General features: G+C 44.9%; 1 protein-coding gene across 1 annotated transcript in view; it reads right to left on the bottom strand.

The window, feature by feature from the left end:
• The window catches only part of Vgll2 (vestigial-like family member 2), a 6,525-nt gene extending 1,731 nt beyond the window's left edge, over positions 1-4,794 (bottom strand). Inside the window, exons 1-2 of the mRNA XM_013032815.1 lie at positions 4,642-4,794; positions 2,131-2,440 (exon numbers count right to left, since the gene is read on the bottom strand). Coding sequence (XP_012888269.1) covers positions 2,131-2,440; positions 4,642-4,722 — 391 coding nt within the window. The 5' untranslated portion in view covers positions 4,723-4,794. The remainder of the gene's footprint in view (positions 1-2,130; positions 2,441-4,641) is intronic.
• Between the last annotated feature and the right edge of the window lie 10,715 nt (positions 4,795-15,509).

A 15,509-nucleotide genomic window follows, 5' to 3' on the forward strand; every position in this document is an offset into this window, starting at 1 on the left:
CGAGTAGGGGTCGGCGGCGGCGAAGGGCAGCTCGGAGTGCGCGGCGGCCAGCGGGCTGCCCAGCGGTGCGGGCACCGGCGCCTGGTACGCGCTGTTCCAGAAGGAGGCGGGGAAGCTGCGCTGGCTCATCGGGTAGGTGCTGTCTGCTGGCCGGGGGTGGCCGAAGGGAGGAAAAGGAGAGAGGAACCGGTCACTGCGGTGTCACCGGCGTGCTAACCCGAACCGCAGGGCGACCCAGGGCGGGAAAGCGTGGTGCGGGGGGCGGGGGGGTGCGAGGATGCGGGGCGGGGAGGGGGGAGCGGTCCTCCTCCGGGAAGCTGCCCAGGGTGGGTGAAGGCCAGTTCTGGGAACCCAGGAACCGGGCAAGGGAACCCCCTGGGAAGGAAGTGTGAGTCCTCTGCCTTGGCAGACAGCTTCTTGCAGAAACCCGGATTGGGGGTGGGATGGGGTGCTGTTTGAGGGGGGGGTTGCGGGGGGAAGGACCAGGAAGAGGGGGAGAGGTCCTCTCCCTCCTGAGAAAGTTTTGCGGAGCAGAGAGTGTTCCCTGCCTTTCAAGGTAATCTGCTTGAAACCTCTCCTCAAGCTAAAGCTGATTTTCCCTAGTCAGGCCGCTGCCCATCTCTCTGTTCCTATCGCATTTCAGCCTTCCTTGCGTCGGTCCTATGTCACTAACAGACTGGAAGTCGGTCCATTGACGTATCTCAAAGTATTACTATTATTAGTTTTCTTTCTAGAAACTTTCTTTCAAATACTTTCCCCAAGGCCCGAAGAAGAAAGCATAAGAGAGCAACTGTATTATTTGCACAGGACAGGAAGGGACAGGCTTGGGGTCCTACGTTTTAATTAACAAACTTTCTGCATCAAAGTAAGAACGCTGGGAATAATAATGCTAATTATTATTGTCACTATCACTGTTAACCCCTAATGAATGGCAGCATTTTAAGAGAACAGCATTTTCTATCCATCGTGTTGCCACTGAATTCAATGCTCTTTAGGGTGGCTTCCATCTGCAGAAAACATCTGTGTTATACCAGAGATTTTACAATGATTTGAACATGTACTCTCAGTGCACTTAGGCAACTGGAGAAGAAAGCACATTTCTGTATTTAAAATTAATGTTTTGGAACCTTGTCTAAGGGCAAGGTTATTATATTTTTTGCAAACTTCCATTCTTAAGAAAGAACAAAAAGGATTGGGGTTGTCATCCCCCCAAGCACAATGGCTAATGAAAGTTTGATTTCTATTTTACAACAAAATTCTCATTGTTGAGCATAGGGTACACTGAAAACTTCGCTGGTGAAAAGAATTTACTAAATGGTTTTGCCACCTTTACGTTGGAGGGAGGTTGACTTTGCAAACTAGAAGAAAACTTTAGTTGAGTAGTGCAGGAAGTCATTGTTTTTGGCTAGGCTAAAGCCACTTTTGCAGGGAGGGTAGACAAAGAAGGGAAGTGTTCTATGAAAACCACCATAGGTGTTTTGGTTGTACCTAAACGCTTGCTTCTTTGCTTACTGTAAAGACTGTTTTTGTTTGTTTGTTTGTTTAGATGGAAGACTTCTTAAGTAATTGGAACCTAGAAAGAGGTATAGGTTAGTTACCAAAGGCATTATTCCCCACCAGATCTTTTCACTGTAAGGGACTCTAGGATTTCTTGTTTCTGGACAAATTTTTAAGAAACTGGGGAAGTTCCCTGTAAGTTATTGGTGAAGATCCTGCGCAGGCAGGGTTGGGGTGGAATTGGAAACCCCACATTTCTCACATCTCACATTTGCATACATTTTAATACTTGAGTCCCAAAGCCTACCAAGGCGATGGTTAGGAAGGCAAGTGTTCTTCTGATTTTAGAGAAGACTTCAAAGAGGTTAAGAGACCTGTCCAAGGTCATATTGCTGGGAAGTGGTAGAGCCAATACTGAGACTTAGAAACCCAGGCCTTCTGATCCCAAAGCATTCCCGGTGCTCCCCCACCAGGAACAGTTTTTGCTCTACTCTCCACATTACCTTCCCCTCACTTCCTCTCTGATGCCTAATATTCTTTCAGTGTTTTTGAGTTCCTGCAGGGGAACCCCAGGCTGAGAGAGGAAGAGATCCCCTCCCATTTACCCTTTCCCTTAGGGCCCCATATTCCTACCTCGCCAGGGCCCAGAGCTCCGTGAGGCTTTGCTGCTGGTACAACTGGGAGAGTAGCTACTAGGCTGGCTTAGGGCCCTACTGAAATGTTCGTCCACTACAGAGCTGATGTCCCCCTGGAAATAGGTGAAGAGAACGCAGCGGGAGTTGATGTACTCTGCCTCTGGTGGGCGCTCTTTCTCTGGGCTGCCTTCCTCCTCTTTTATACTGGCTGGCGTTTGGCTGGAAAACGAGGAGCTTCCGCTGCCACTGCTGCTGGGGCTGGCGCTGCAATCCTGGGCTTCCTGCATTTTGGAGTAATAGGCTAGTTTCTGGTGAGAGAGAGAGAGAGAGAGAGAGAGAGAGAGAGAGAGAGAGAGAGAGATCAAATTCAAAAGAGCTGACAAGAGTTCAGACTGAACTCCTTCATCCTGATCCCCACGGATGGAGAAACTGGCATCTGTGCCTAAGCCTTGCACCCTTCACATAAGATCAGCAATGGAGAGAAACATCTCTGCTTGCAGGCTTTCTTAGAAGAAGATTCAAGTTCTTGGTACCTCTGTGCCCCACCATTGCTGCTGAGCCATAGGGAAATAGCTTCTAAAATGTCTTGGTGAAAATCTCAGCATACAGGCAAAAAACCAGTTTGACCTCAGAGCAGAACTTACAGCTGACATATTTTAAAAATGAAACTCCACAAATAAAGGACACCTAAGTTCAGTAAGCACTTGACTATTTCCTGTCTGAGAATCCAGAGCAAGATACAAGATTAAGCATCCCCATGATGAAACAGAAACAAAAAAGATCTGCGTCTACATAGCCAGGAATGTAAAGGATCAATTCCCACAGGAAGTGTGAAATAGTTCTATCTGCTAATGAATGGGGGTCAACATGTGGGAGAGCATCCTGCATGGTTGTCATCATCATTTTAATAAATTGATATTGGTTCATTCATAAAAGTTCCATCTAAAAGTTGGTCCCAGTTTTTAAATGGATCATTTCAGCAAGGAAAAACAAAGAAACCAACAGTGGTCTTTGAGCATTTTAGTACTCAGTAACTGCACACATGTGAGGGGAAGAAAAGGGAGCAGAAGGAAGCAAGTGAGAATCCTGGGAGGTAAATTGCAGTATTTAATAGTAGAAGATTAAACAGCAAGTGCATCCACTTGGTTGGGAATGAGGAATGGACTGTATATTAAAGCATGCTTCAGGCAGAGATGGCCTTGCAAGAGCCCCTGAGTCCTACAAAAATGAACAGAAATCCCAATGCAGTAAATCGGCTCAGGGCTGGGTGCAGAAAGAACCAGAAAGACAGCTTAACTGATCTCTCTCTCTCTCTCTCTCTCTCTCTCTCTCTCTCAATCTCTCTCTCTCTCTCTCAATCTCTCCTCCCTGCAGTACCTTGAGAAGGAGCTCCTGATAAATTTCAGAGTTTACAATCAAAAGATGCTAGTTATTGAGGAACAGATACTATGCCCTTACCTGGCTTACAATTAGGCACTTTGAGGATTCTTAAAATTAACCTTGAGACAAGTTTCAAGCTGGAAAGTTTAAAAGAGGGGAGAAAAACCAACACCAATCCAATCCACCAGAAAATTTGTGAATCGTCATTCTGAATTTACAAACAAAATTGGTAGAAACCATTCACTCAAGAGGCGTGAGCTCAGTAAGTTCAGGCTCCCACTTCTCAGATTCCTATACCCATAAGTGTCTGCTTTTTTGTTTTTGTTTTGTTTTGTTATCCTTGGAATACTGGCCTTCACACAGGGCAGTGAAGAACTAAATTGGCAGGATTAAACCAAACTAAAAAGAGTTTGCAGGACCGGGGTTAAATGGTATTTAAAGTGCATATGTTGAAATCCGGGCTGCCCAATTCAGATACTCCGGCTTGAGAAAGACGAAGCTTTCAAATCCGGCAGAGCCAAGATCGCAAAGCAATGGCCTTTTGGGCGGTATTTCTTGTAACGAATTCGCAGGCTCTAGAATTAACTGACCATGGAAGATCAGACAGGGAAGCACTCATCGGTGAGACGACTGTATAGGAATGAGAACGCGCGGCTGTGTGCATCTCGGGCAGCCAGACAGAGCTCAGCTTCTGAGTAGGTTCTGAGGTCAGTTTCACCTTTCGGCACAAAGTTTGTTTGTTTTCTCAGTGACTTTGATGGAAGCTGCCCTGGCATGCTCCAGACTTGGAATTTAACAAACTCCAAGGTGGAAAAAAAAAAGACAAAACCAAACAAACCCCATTCAGCCCTCGCCATCCCAGTCTGATGGTGATTTCCGAGAAGAACTGGGTGTGCTAGAAACACTTGCTGAGCTACTTTGCCGGGAAAGCAAATGGGCGAGTTCAGCAGGTTAGCTAAGTTCGCACAACCAACCGGGTGGCAGCGCGGGCAATTCTCGCATCCCGGCGAGCGCGTCGGGAGCGCGCCGGGTAACCAGCCGCGCGGTCGTCGGCGCGGGAGGCTAGCCAGGGGCCCCGGGGCCGGGGAAGCGTCCCCGAGGGCGGGGTGGGGGTGGGGGAGACTCCTACCTGGTGGTAGGGGGCGTAGGCGGCTGCGAAATAAGGCTGCGGAGGGCCGTAGACTTGGTACATCACATCCAGACAGCTCATGGCTCTCCGCCGCCGCCGCCGCGAAGTGGTGTCTCATCCACTCCGGGGCCTCGGAGCCCAGGGATGCGCTGCTCCGACCCGAGCTCCGGAGTCATCGGCGGCGGCCGGGCGGCTCGGGATCCCGCTGGCTCGTCCGCGGCCCACGCCCGCAATTCTAGCCGGAGCCGAGTTCCGGGACCCGAGCGCCGGGGCTCCCGCTGGTGGGCATTTAAACACCACGCCCCCCGCGGGAGGGCGCGCCGACGCCACGCCCCGGCCGCGAGGGGGAGGGACGGAGGCCGGGGAGGAGGGAGGGAGGGAGGGAGGGGGACCCTGGGGGACGTCAGCCCCAAGGCCGCGGGTGTGATCCCCGGGACTCCCTAGCCTGCGAGCCTGTGACCCACGGGTGCCAGCCACACTGCGGTCGCCTCGCTGAACGCGGGGCCGGCCTTGGGCTTCGCTCTCCGAGGACGGATCTCCCAGCGACGGCGGGGCGGGGTGTGACCAGAGGGGACCCGGGAAAGACCCGGGGCTCCAAATGCTGAGAGATCGTAAGTCCGGGAGAGTATCGGGTGGGGGGGGCCGCCTCACAGTGGGAGACTTGAGTGGATGCGACAGACGCTCGGCTGTCAGTGCCGCCCCCCCCTCTTCCTCATTAGTATTATTTTGCGGGAGGCCAGTGATGTCTGCTGGAGGATCCGGACGACTCGGACGGGACTTCGGAGTCTCAGGACTCGTTCTGGGCGCGTGGGAACTCCCTCTGAGGGGAAGCTGCAGGGACCCAGAAGCCCGCGATCGCCTGCCCGGCTCCCTCTCCGCAGCGCCGCTAGCTTCTCGCCAGTCCCCCCCCGCCCCGCCCCGGCTGCTTCCTCCGGTCCCTCTGAAGTCTCACCCAGGCGGGTCAGCTCGCCAGGATCCCACCGCCCCCGGCTGCCGGTCCAGGTGCGGCCTTCTCCCTAGGAGTCCGGGGATCTCCCTCCTCCATCCCCACCCCCGCCCCGCCCTAGCTCTGCAGGTTGTGGGGTGCGGGGAGGGGTCTCCTCCACTGGGTGCACCTTCCACGTTTCGGGACAAGGTAACTTTTCCTCGACTCCTCGAGGCGGGTAGGACCTGCAGACAGCTCGCGGAGGGCGCTCGCTGCCTCTCTAGGGGGGTTAGCGGGGGAGGGATGGATGACCAAATTGGAGAAGCGACGTTTCATTTTTAGAGAGGAGAAAGAGCACGCGCCCCGGCGGCCGCGCGCCGCAGCGGCGGAGCCTCCCTGCGTCCCGCGAGGTCCCACGCCCCCAGGTGGGGAGGGAGCCCTGGAAAGTTTGTCCTGGAGTTTAGGGGTGATCCAGACAAGCCCCCCCCCCTCCGCCGAGGGCAAGTTTGGGTGGCGGGAGAGGCTTTTCCTGGACGGGGCACGGCCAGATTTAGAGCCGGCACCGAGACTGGGAGTGTGGAACGCTCAGCAGCAAGGAGGAGGCTGCGGGGAGAGACGAACGCGAACCCCGGGAACTCCCCCGCACCCCAGTTTAAATCCCACAGGAAATATCACACAACCCGGTTCTCAGGCTGGGAAAAGGTGAATAAACGCACTCTTGGACGTATTTATGTTGAAAGAGTAACTTTGATTTCATATCAAATACTTTCAAGCCTGAAATTTTGACTTACTTTATTAATAAATGGCAATGGTTCTGTTTCTCCAACTCTGTTTGTTAAGGCTGAGTTGTCCTTAGTGACTGGTGGGTTTCCTTAATTAACTACAATATAATCTGATTTTCCCTCCCTCTCTGCCTCCCTCCCTTCCTCCCTCCCTCCCTCCCTCCCTCCTTCCTTCCTTCTTTCCTTCCTTTTTCTTTCTCTTTGTCCCCCTTCTTTTTTCTTTCGTTCTCTCTCCTTTCTCCCTTTTATTTCTCTGTTATTTATTACTCTATTTTCTCTCTCTCCCTTCCTCCCTCCCTTCCTTCCGTTTTGTCTGAGACTGGGACATAAACTTGATATCTGCCGCTTTTGATCATTAGCTGGTGCTCTACCACACGAGTCAGGCCTCCAACCCCAAGTACCATTTGCGTTCAAAAGAAAACGCAGTTTTCCTTCAAATATCTTTTTAGAGGGGTTGAGCTGCCAGGTGGTTCCGAGGTCTTCCCAAAGTTTACCTGTTTCTGGCGAAACAGACCACCCTTCCCACCTCCTAGGGGCGGGCACGTAGAGGAGGGACACAACAGCCCTCTGCGTTCACTCTGTTGCCCACACAGTCAAGATTGGCGCCGCTGGATGAAGGGGAGTGTGTGTGTGTGTGGGGGGTGCAGATCCCAGTCTCTGAATACTGCTGTGCACCCTTGCTTTTGAGCCAAAGCTCCCAGCAAGATTATAGCTTGGCCCTAGCTGCGTCTTAGGCCAGGTGTTAGGATACCTGGGGAGTGGGGGGCGGTGTCCAGGGGGCTAAGCAGCCTTTATGACCTGGATACAACGAAGCCCATGTTTACAGCACCCACACAGTCCATTCCGCTCAGGTCCCGAAGTTCATCCTTGAACTTTCCCAAAGCGCGTTCCCCACCTTCAAGGTCAGCCTAGGCTCAGCTTCGGAGAAGGCAGCTGCAACAGAGCACTGGAGACGGAGCCTGAGGGGATGAACGGGAAGCAGGGAGGGACAGGCGCTGGATTTCCTGTCTAGCCAGAGCTTGGAAACAGGTCTTTACTCACTTCCTAGAATCTACCTCCTATCGCTGTACCCTCTTAGTGTGAGAGGATGATGATGATGATAATAATAATAGTAATAATGATGGAGGAGGAGGAGGAGGAGGAGAAGGAGGAGGAGGAGGAAATTTATGTTGGCTGTCTCAGAGAAAATCACCACCTCTCTGAGTAAAATAATCATTATTTCTTTCAAAAGGTGACATAATATTTCTAAGTAGGCGATAAAGAGAATGTGATTCTGGTCCTTATGACTGTTTTGCTGTCCACATTACCCAAATGTCTTTTACTTTTAAAAACCTTGCTGAAGCTAAGCTAAGTTGTGAGAAGCAGAGGGAATTGGACCACTGGTCACCAACCTTGAATTTAAGCGAGGAAAATCTCTCTCCTCCAGCATCTGGCTAAATTCAGAGTGGAGGAAGAAAAGTAAACTGCCCAGGAGTTTTAAATACACCCCAAATTGAAGCATGCACAGCCTTTTCATCTGGAAAGCTGTCATTTACAGGTGGGTGGTATTTCTCAACCTGATGAATTCTCCTCTGTGCATGGTGAAGCAGAAAGCAAAATGCAACTAAATTAAAAGCCCTCCACTTTCCCACTCATTGACACCACATGAGCTAAGTGGGCGTCAGATTTTGATTCAGGGCCTTGGTACAGGGCTGCAGGTCCAAGGGCAATGATGAGAACATTTTCTTTTTCTCTTAGCCCCCCCTCCCTTTCCAAGAGAGAAGACTGCTAACAAGCCATTAAAATGTCCCCAAATATGTATAACACAGACAAATAGATCAACAGTCCCATTAAAAGAAGTTATCAATTCCATCACTGCCTTTTAACTTCATAACTGGGCAGAGGAAATACCAAATTTTATTTCAGAAATGATTTCACTTTATGCTAGATTCATGGCAGTTGACTGAGTTACCAGAAGGGAGACATATGAAAATAAAGCCAATTCCACCAAAATGCCCTTTAATATGTTTGTTTTTTTCTGTAATTCTAGTAATATGTAAAACTTAAAAAAAACCCACAAGTTATTGTTATTATCAAAGTTAATAAATGAATTTAAATGACTTTTGAATGAGTATATCTGAAGATAGCACCATAATGAAACATGTTTTTTCTTCAGAAAGATTTACCTTTTGTTTTAATAAACGAGTACATTTCATCACCTCTGAATTTCTGTGTCATGTTTGTCATTTTATTCTTAAAACTACAAGGGTGCAGCCTTAAAGGAAGGACATTAGGAAGGACACATGAGTAGACCTAACTCTACAGACCTGACTTGCAGCCAGCCCAAGCCCTCAGTTGCCCAAGGCTTATTTGGATCATGTGAGTTGGCATTTTGTGCCTCCCTATTCTGCCAACTCAAAGGGATGAACAGAATGGTAATCTCATAGATTTCCCTCCCTAAACCCACCCTTGCCTGGTTAGCTGACGAGAGATGTGGTTGGATTTAGAAAAGCAGCTGACAAGATTTTTGTGGATTGAAGTTGTTAATAATATTAGTTGAAACATTTCTGCAAAAGCTAAGGTTTTTCAGGCATGGTGTACTATGGAGAAATGATGCTTGAATAATGGAAATTCTGAATGGCAATTAAAAAAAAGATTTTTGGATTAGCATACATTAGTTGCACAAGGGGCAGGGGGAGCCAATGTCACATGCATACAATACATTCCAATCAAATGGCAATTTTATTTTAATGAAAGTAAGGAAAAATACATGTGCATACTCTGCAACCTCTCTAAAAGTGTCAAAAACAGGAAAAAGAAGATTTATACTAGGTCTGAACAGTGTTTCCAGATAAAAAGCACCCATGGTGAGTTCAAATGTCTGGCTGACACTATTTGATTAACATATATTTGACGCCTTTAAGAATATGAAAAGTTGGGATCCTTTTGTTTCTTTTCTTACTGAGACAGAGTTTCACTATATAGGCCAGGCTGACCTTCAACTGATACCCTCCTGCCTCATCCTCCAAAGCTCTGGGACAACAGTTGTGCATAACAAGACAACCCCTTCATATTTCAAAGACCATTCTCATGCTCCTACAAGTTGATTTTAGCTTTGGTGAAGCAATTACAACTTCCTCTCTTGAGTTCTTTTGAACTCAAATTGACATTAATGCCTATTTCTATTATCTTTCAGAAATGAGTTCTGTTTTTTGGTAAGTCGTGGGGCTTGGGAGCTGTCCCTCAGCTCTTCAGCTCAAGGCTAGTGCTCTACCACTTGAGACACAGCGCCACTTCAGGTTTTCTGAGTGGTTTATTGGAGTTAAGAGTCTCACGGACTTTTCTGGCCTGGGCTGGCTTTGAACCTTGATCCTCAGATCTTAACCTCCTGAGTAGCTAGGATTACAGGTGTGAGCCACCAGCACCTGGCTCAGAAATGAATTCTTTTTAATGACTCTTTGGGAATTGGTTCAATTCCTCCATTGAATTTAGGAATTTCACAAATTTTAATGTACAAGTTAATACATGAGAATTTAATATCTATGGCTCAAACCATTAAAAATGATTCATAAATAGTAAAAAGGATCATTGGAGTCAGAGGAAACAGTTTAAAAAAAACTTCTGTAGTATTTCCATGGAAAAAAGTTAAGTAAGAGAGCATATACAGTTTACTGATAGGCAGTTGTTTTTCTGTCTCCTCTTTGTATTTAATACGTACTTTCATTGCCTTTGATTTCTGATGCTCCTGTATTTTTTTCTTTCTTTTTTTCTTTAAAAACACAGCTTGGAGATAGCCTAGAAACTAACATGCCTGTAAAACCTCTTTAGGAAGCCATGGGGATACAGAGCAATTTTCAGATTGAGAGGGTGAAAGCAGACTGAAGGCTTTAGACTGTTAACTTAGAAATTTGACAGTATTGGTGTTGATCCATTCCCAAACTTCTGTTTATAAACTTAGTTTCTGCAGGATGCTAAGGGGATTAAAAGGAGACCACAGCAACAACAGACAGAAGGTGAAGAGATCCTTCTGCCTGTGATGCCCTGTCACAGGCTTCCAGAGGTCTTGAAAGAGCTTCTTTGAAACTCTAGGAAGTTTCTCATGGCATGCAGGAGGAATTTTTAGCACTGACTGCCCCACTGGTACTGTTTGTCTTCATTTCCTTTGGTTATTATGACTGATTTTTAAATAAATTTCACAGTGATATAAATAAAGAAGATTCAATTATGCCTTAAATATATAATGTAATAGTTGTGAGCAGTAGGAGACTCAGAATAGCAAATGCAAAGCAAATCCCACTTTAATTTTTTGTTCTCAACTTCATACTATAAATACTGTGCACTGTCATTTGAAGGAAGAGTCTAGTTGTTTGCTGATTATTTTCATCTTTATGAGAAGATTGAGTCAACCATTTTTGACATAATCCATGATACTATCTAAAAATTTAATAAAATTGAAGTTCAAAGCTACAAAAGTAGTGTATTATTTTCTGTCTCATGTTGGGAGTAAGCAAACCATGAATCAAAATGGAAATGTGGTAGCTGTTCCAGATGATTTGGAATGAAAACCAGCTAATCATGACCAAGATTTAAAGAAAAAGTCAACCTGTAAAATTCAGGACACAAAATAGGCTTCACCAAGAAAATTCTTTCTTAGTAACAAACTAATGTGGACCCTCCTAAGCATAGCTAGTTCTTTCTTTAAATTTAGATGCTCAGAATATGGTCATGACCTTAAATAAGGTCTTGGTAAATAGAACTGTTTTAGAACTCTTTCTGAAATGCTTCAAAATAATTATACATTTTTTAGTTATTATATTTTTCCCTATTATACTCAGGGGTAAAACATATTTAAAGTCCAAATCTTCTTCCAGGCATACCACTTTCTCTTTGGATGTGTGGTTATTACAAGGTAGGGTCCTTTGTTATTTATGGTAGGTAAAACAAATGTGGCAAAATAGTCTTTTTACCAGTGATGTAACGTAATAATCCCATTACTAAGTAACTATTATTAGAAGACTATTCTGTATCTGTACATTTTAAAGGAACTGCTATGGATGTAGGATATTGGGGAGATGTGGATTGATGGACACAAAATTTCAGTTTGACACAGGAATAAGTTCAAGAACTCAATTGTGTGCCATGATGACTATAGTTAATTAACTGTATACTTAAAAATTGTCAAGAACATGGATGTTAAAAGTATTTTCACCACAAAAAAGTAAGTATGGAAGATAATATACATCCTTAGCTGCATTTAACCATTCCACAATATATGCATATTTCATAACATCATTCTACATACCATAAGTATTTTTAATTCTGCTGGTTAATTAAAATGATAACATGAACTACTGAATTGAAGCAATTGAATCAACAAGTTAAAGAGAGGTAAAGAGCCTTTCACCTTGGTAGCAGACCTGAAAATTACAGGGAGTTAGTGCAGCCTAGAGAAAATCCCAATAGTAGGTGACAAAAAGAGGACACGTCAAAGCACTTGTTGTCAACTAGTTCTGTAGGCAAGTAGCCGGGCAACTGGAGAGAACCCCCAGGATGGGGGGGCCATGAGTCTGCTGCTGATTGCCACCTTGAAATACATGAAGAGGCAGATCTGATCCCTTGGTGCCCATAGCTCTAAAGGTCACGTATTTTGGGAACTCAGCCTAATGGTCTCATTTCATGGGGCATTGCTCTGCCTTCTTTGGAAAAGCAAGACAGCTGTAACCAGATGAAATGACCTTAGCTGTTTTCTCAAGAACAGTGAAGGCTGGGGATAGATTAGGAGTGATGAAATGGGGCTCAAGACTCAGGGTTCTAACCATCACCTGAAATAGAGTTACCTCCTCAGATCTCAGTGCATTCATCTGTTTAAAGAAAAAACTGGAGTAGATGATTTAAATAACTCTATGTTCTCTTCAAGCAAGAATATGTTTTTATTTTTTTTATGGAATTTACTGGGGTTTGAACTTAAATCTTTGAGCTTATTAGGCAGGTGTGTTACCCCTTGGACCAAGTCTCCCACCTTTTTGGCTTTTGTTATCTTTTGAATAGGGTCTTGCTTTTGCCCAGATTGTCCTGGCCTGTGATCTCCCAATTTAAGCTTCCTGTGCAACTGGGATGGATAGATGCTTTGCTCTATCCAGCGTTTCCTGGTTAGGATGACCCAGACTACCTGGAATCTTCTGGATCTGGCTGTAAAATGTATTTTTAAAAGTCAAGAGATCTTTTAGAATTTCAACGAAATGTAATTCTAGATGCCTCCAAAAATCTGGTGAGTGAAGTTAAAATCTCTGGTGCTCAGAGTTAGAAGCACAATTACTCGTTACATTTGTTTTCTGTGGGTCTGAGTGATCATGGGGTTATATGCACAGGTGGTTAACATGCCTGCTCCTTGAGAAATAAAGCCTCCTCAACCTTTCTGAACTTTCAAAATTGGAAACAAAAGATTCACTTGGAAAAGTTGAGGCTTCAAAATTGAGAATTTTTTGTTTTTAACATCACCTTCTATGATGACTCTATGTTTCAATGTACAATAATATATAACTATGCAATAGAGAAAATATATATACTAAAATTATTAGTCAGAAGATCTTTGGGGAGTTGCGCTGGGAAGGTGGCTAGATGGTAGAGCGCTTGCCTTGCATGCTTGAGGTCCTGGGTTTGATTCCTCAGCACCACATAAGCAAAAAGAAAAAAGCTGGAAGTGGCGCTGTGGCTCAAGTGGTAGAGCACTAGCCTTGAGCTGAAGAGCTGAGGGACAGTGCCCAGGCCCAGGCCCCAGGACTGGACCCCCCCAAAAAGAAGATCTTTGGGGAGATATTATTGCTTCAATCTTAAAGGTTTCCTAAAAGCTCATGTGTTGAAGGGTTAGTCCTTAACGTACCATTGTTCAGGGGGATGTGAAGTTTTTCAGATATTTTTGGTTATTGGCGGTTCCATTTTTTGGTTGGTTCCTTCCTTTCTTGATTGATAGTTTAATGAAGTGAGCTATGAAAACATTAGTAGGTCTAGGGCTCGTTGGCACAGACCGAAATTTTCTTAATAAAGACCCAGAAACACAACAAATCAAAGAAAGGTTGGACAAATGAATTGCATGAAACTGCAGAGGTTCTGCATGGCAAAGGACAGTGCTAGCAAGATCAATAGAAAGCCCACGAATTGGGAGAAGATCTTCACTAGCCATACAACGGACAAGGGTCTCATATCTAAAATATACCTGGAACTCAAAAAATTAAATCCCCCAACAACAAATCCTCAAAGAAACAACTACCTGATTAATAAGTGGGCTAAAGATTTAAAAAGAAATTTTTCTGAAGAGGAAATAAGAATGGCCAATAGACACATGAAGACATGCTCAACTTCTCTAGCCATAAAAGAAATGCAAATCAAAACAACATTGAGATTCTACCTCACCCCAGTTAAAATGACTATAATCAAGAAATCTAATAACAACAGATGCTGGAGGGGATGTGGCCAAAAGGGAACCTTACTGCATTGTTGGTGGCAGTGTAAACTTGTTCAACCACTTTGGAAAGCAGTATGGAGGTTCCTCAAAAGACTCCACATAGAGCTCCCCTATGACCCAGCAATCCCACGTTTGGGCGTTTACCCAAACGATCACCAACAAGGCTATACTAAAGCTACCAGAACAACTATGTTTATTGCAGTGTTATTCACCATAGCTAAGATATTGAACCAACCCAGATGCCCCTCAGTAGATGAATGGATCAAGAAAATGTGAAATGTGGTATATATATATATATATATATATATATATATATATAATATATATATAAAATGGAATTCTATGCCTCCATCAGAAAGAACGACATCACCCCATTTGTTAGGAAATGGAAAGACTGGAAAAAATTATATTAAGTGAAGTAAGCCAGGCCCAGAGAAACATAGGTCCTATGGTTTCCTTATTTGCAATAACTAATATATGTCTAGGACAAGCAGAAATGCTTAAAAACTATGTACATGTGACCATATAAGATGATGCTAAGCAAAATGAACCCAAATATAGAGACATAAGTGGTTTTAACTTTCTTGCTGTTGTTTTTAATGTACTTACAATGTACCGTGTAATTGTTTTTGTTTCTTTTGTATGTTCTTCCCCCATGGTATAACCCCTGTTTTCACTGTATTTGATTTGGGTGCCCAACACATTTTTCTAATTTGGGGAGGGGAAGGGAAATAACAAAATGCTGAAATAAGGATATAGGTTGACCCATTGTAACAATGAGATGTACAAGACACTATGTTGAAAACAAACTTTACAACTTCAGGGGGGTGGGGAAGGAGGGAGGAGTTGGGGAGGTGGGGAGGGAAGGGATGGTGGGGGAAAAACAAAGGAGGGGGTACTATTGCTCGATAGGAAATGTACTCATTGCCTTACTCATGTAACTGTAAACCCTCTTTACAGTATTTTTACACTAAAAAAATATACAAAAAAGAAAACATTAGAAGGTGGGGCTTAGCTGGAATAAGTAGATCACTGGGGGCGTGCACTGCAAGAGTATATTTTGTGTCTTCCCTCCTTCCTCTCTGCTTTCTGGCCACCATGAGAAACTTTACTCTAACCATGTGCTCCCCACGACGATGTTTTGTCTCACCACAGGCTTATGGATATGGTGTACTTTGATTATATTGACCCCCTCTATTAGTCGTTCTTACCTGTGCCCTTTCCTCCTTCTCCCTTCCGCCTCCTTTTTCTCCTCCTCCTTCTTATTATTGTGCTTGTACTGGGGTTGGAACTCAGGGCTGAGACACTGTCCCTTAGCTTTTTTGCTCAAAGCTGGCATTCTATCATGTAGGAACTACAGCTCCACTCACCTTCCAGCTTTTTGGTGCTAAATTGGAGATAAGACTCTCATAGACTTTCCTGTGCTATCTGTTTGTGTACTTGAATCCTCAGTCTTCTGGGTAGCTAGGATTATAGGTGCAAGACATTGGCATCTTGCTCTTTTGTTTGTTGTTTCCTTATTTGTTTAGCAATTCTAATGGGTTTCATTATTCTGTTTTCATTCATCATATAACATACTTCAATCATATTTAGTCATCCATTCTTTCCTTTTATCTTCTCTCCTCTTCTCTTGATGATTATAGTTCTTTTGACTTTCTATGTAGATGAGGACATGTCTAGTCAGAACTAGAAAAACAAAGATTGGGAACTTTGAATATCT

This window comes from Dipodomys ordii, unplaced genomic scaffold (genome assembly GCF_000151885.1).
Source record: "Dipodomys ordii isolate 6190 unplaced genomic scaffold, Dord_2.0 Scaffold157, whole genome shotgun sequence".
Classification (NCBI taxonomy): domain Eukaryota; kingdom Metazoa; phylum Chordata; class Mammalia; order Rodentia; family Heteromyidae; genus Dipodomys; species Dipodomys ordii.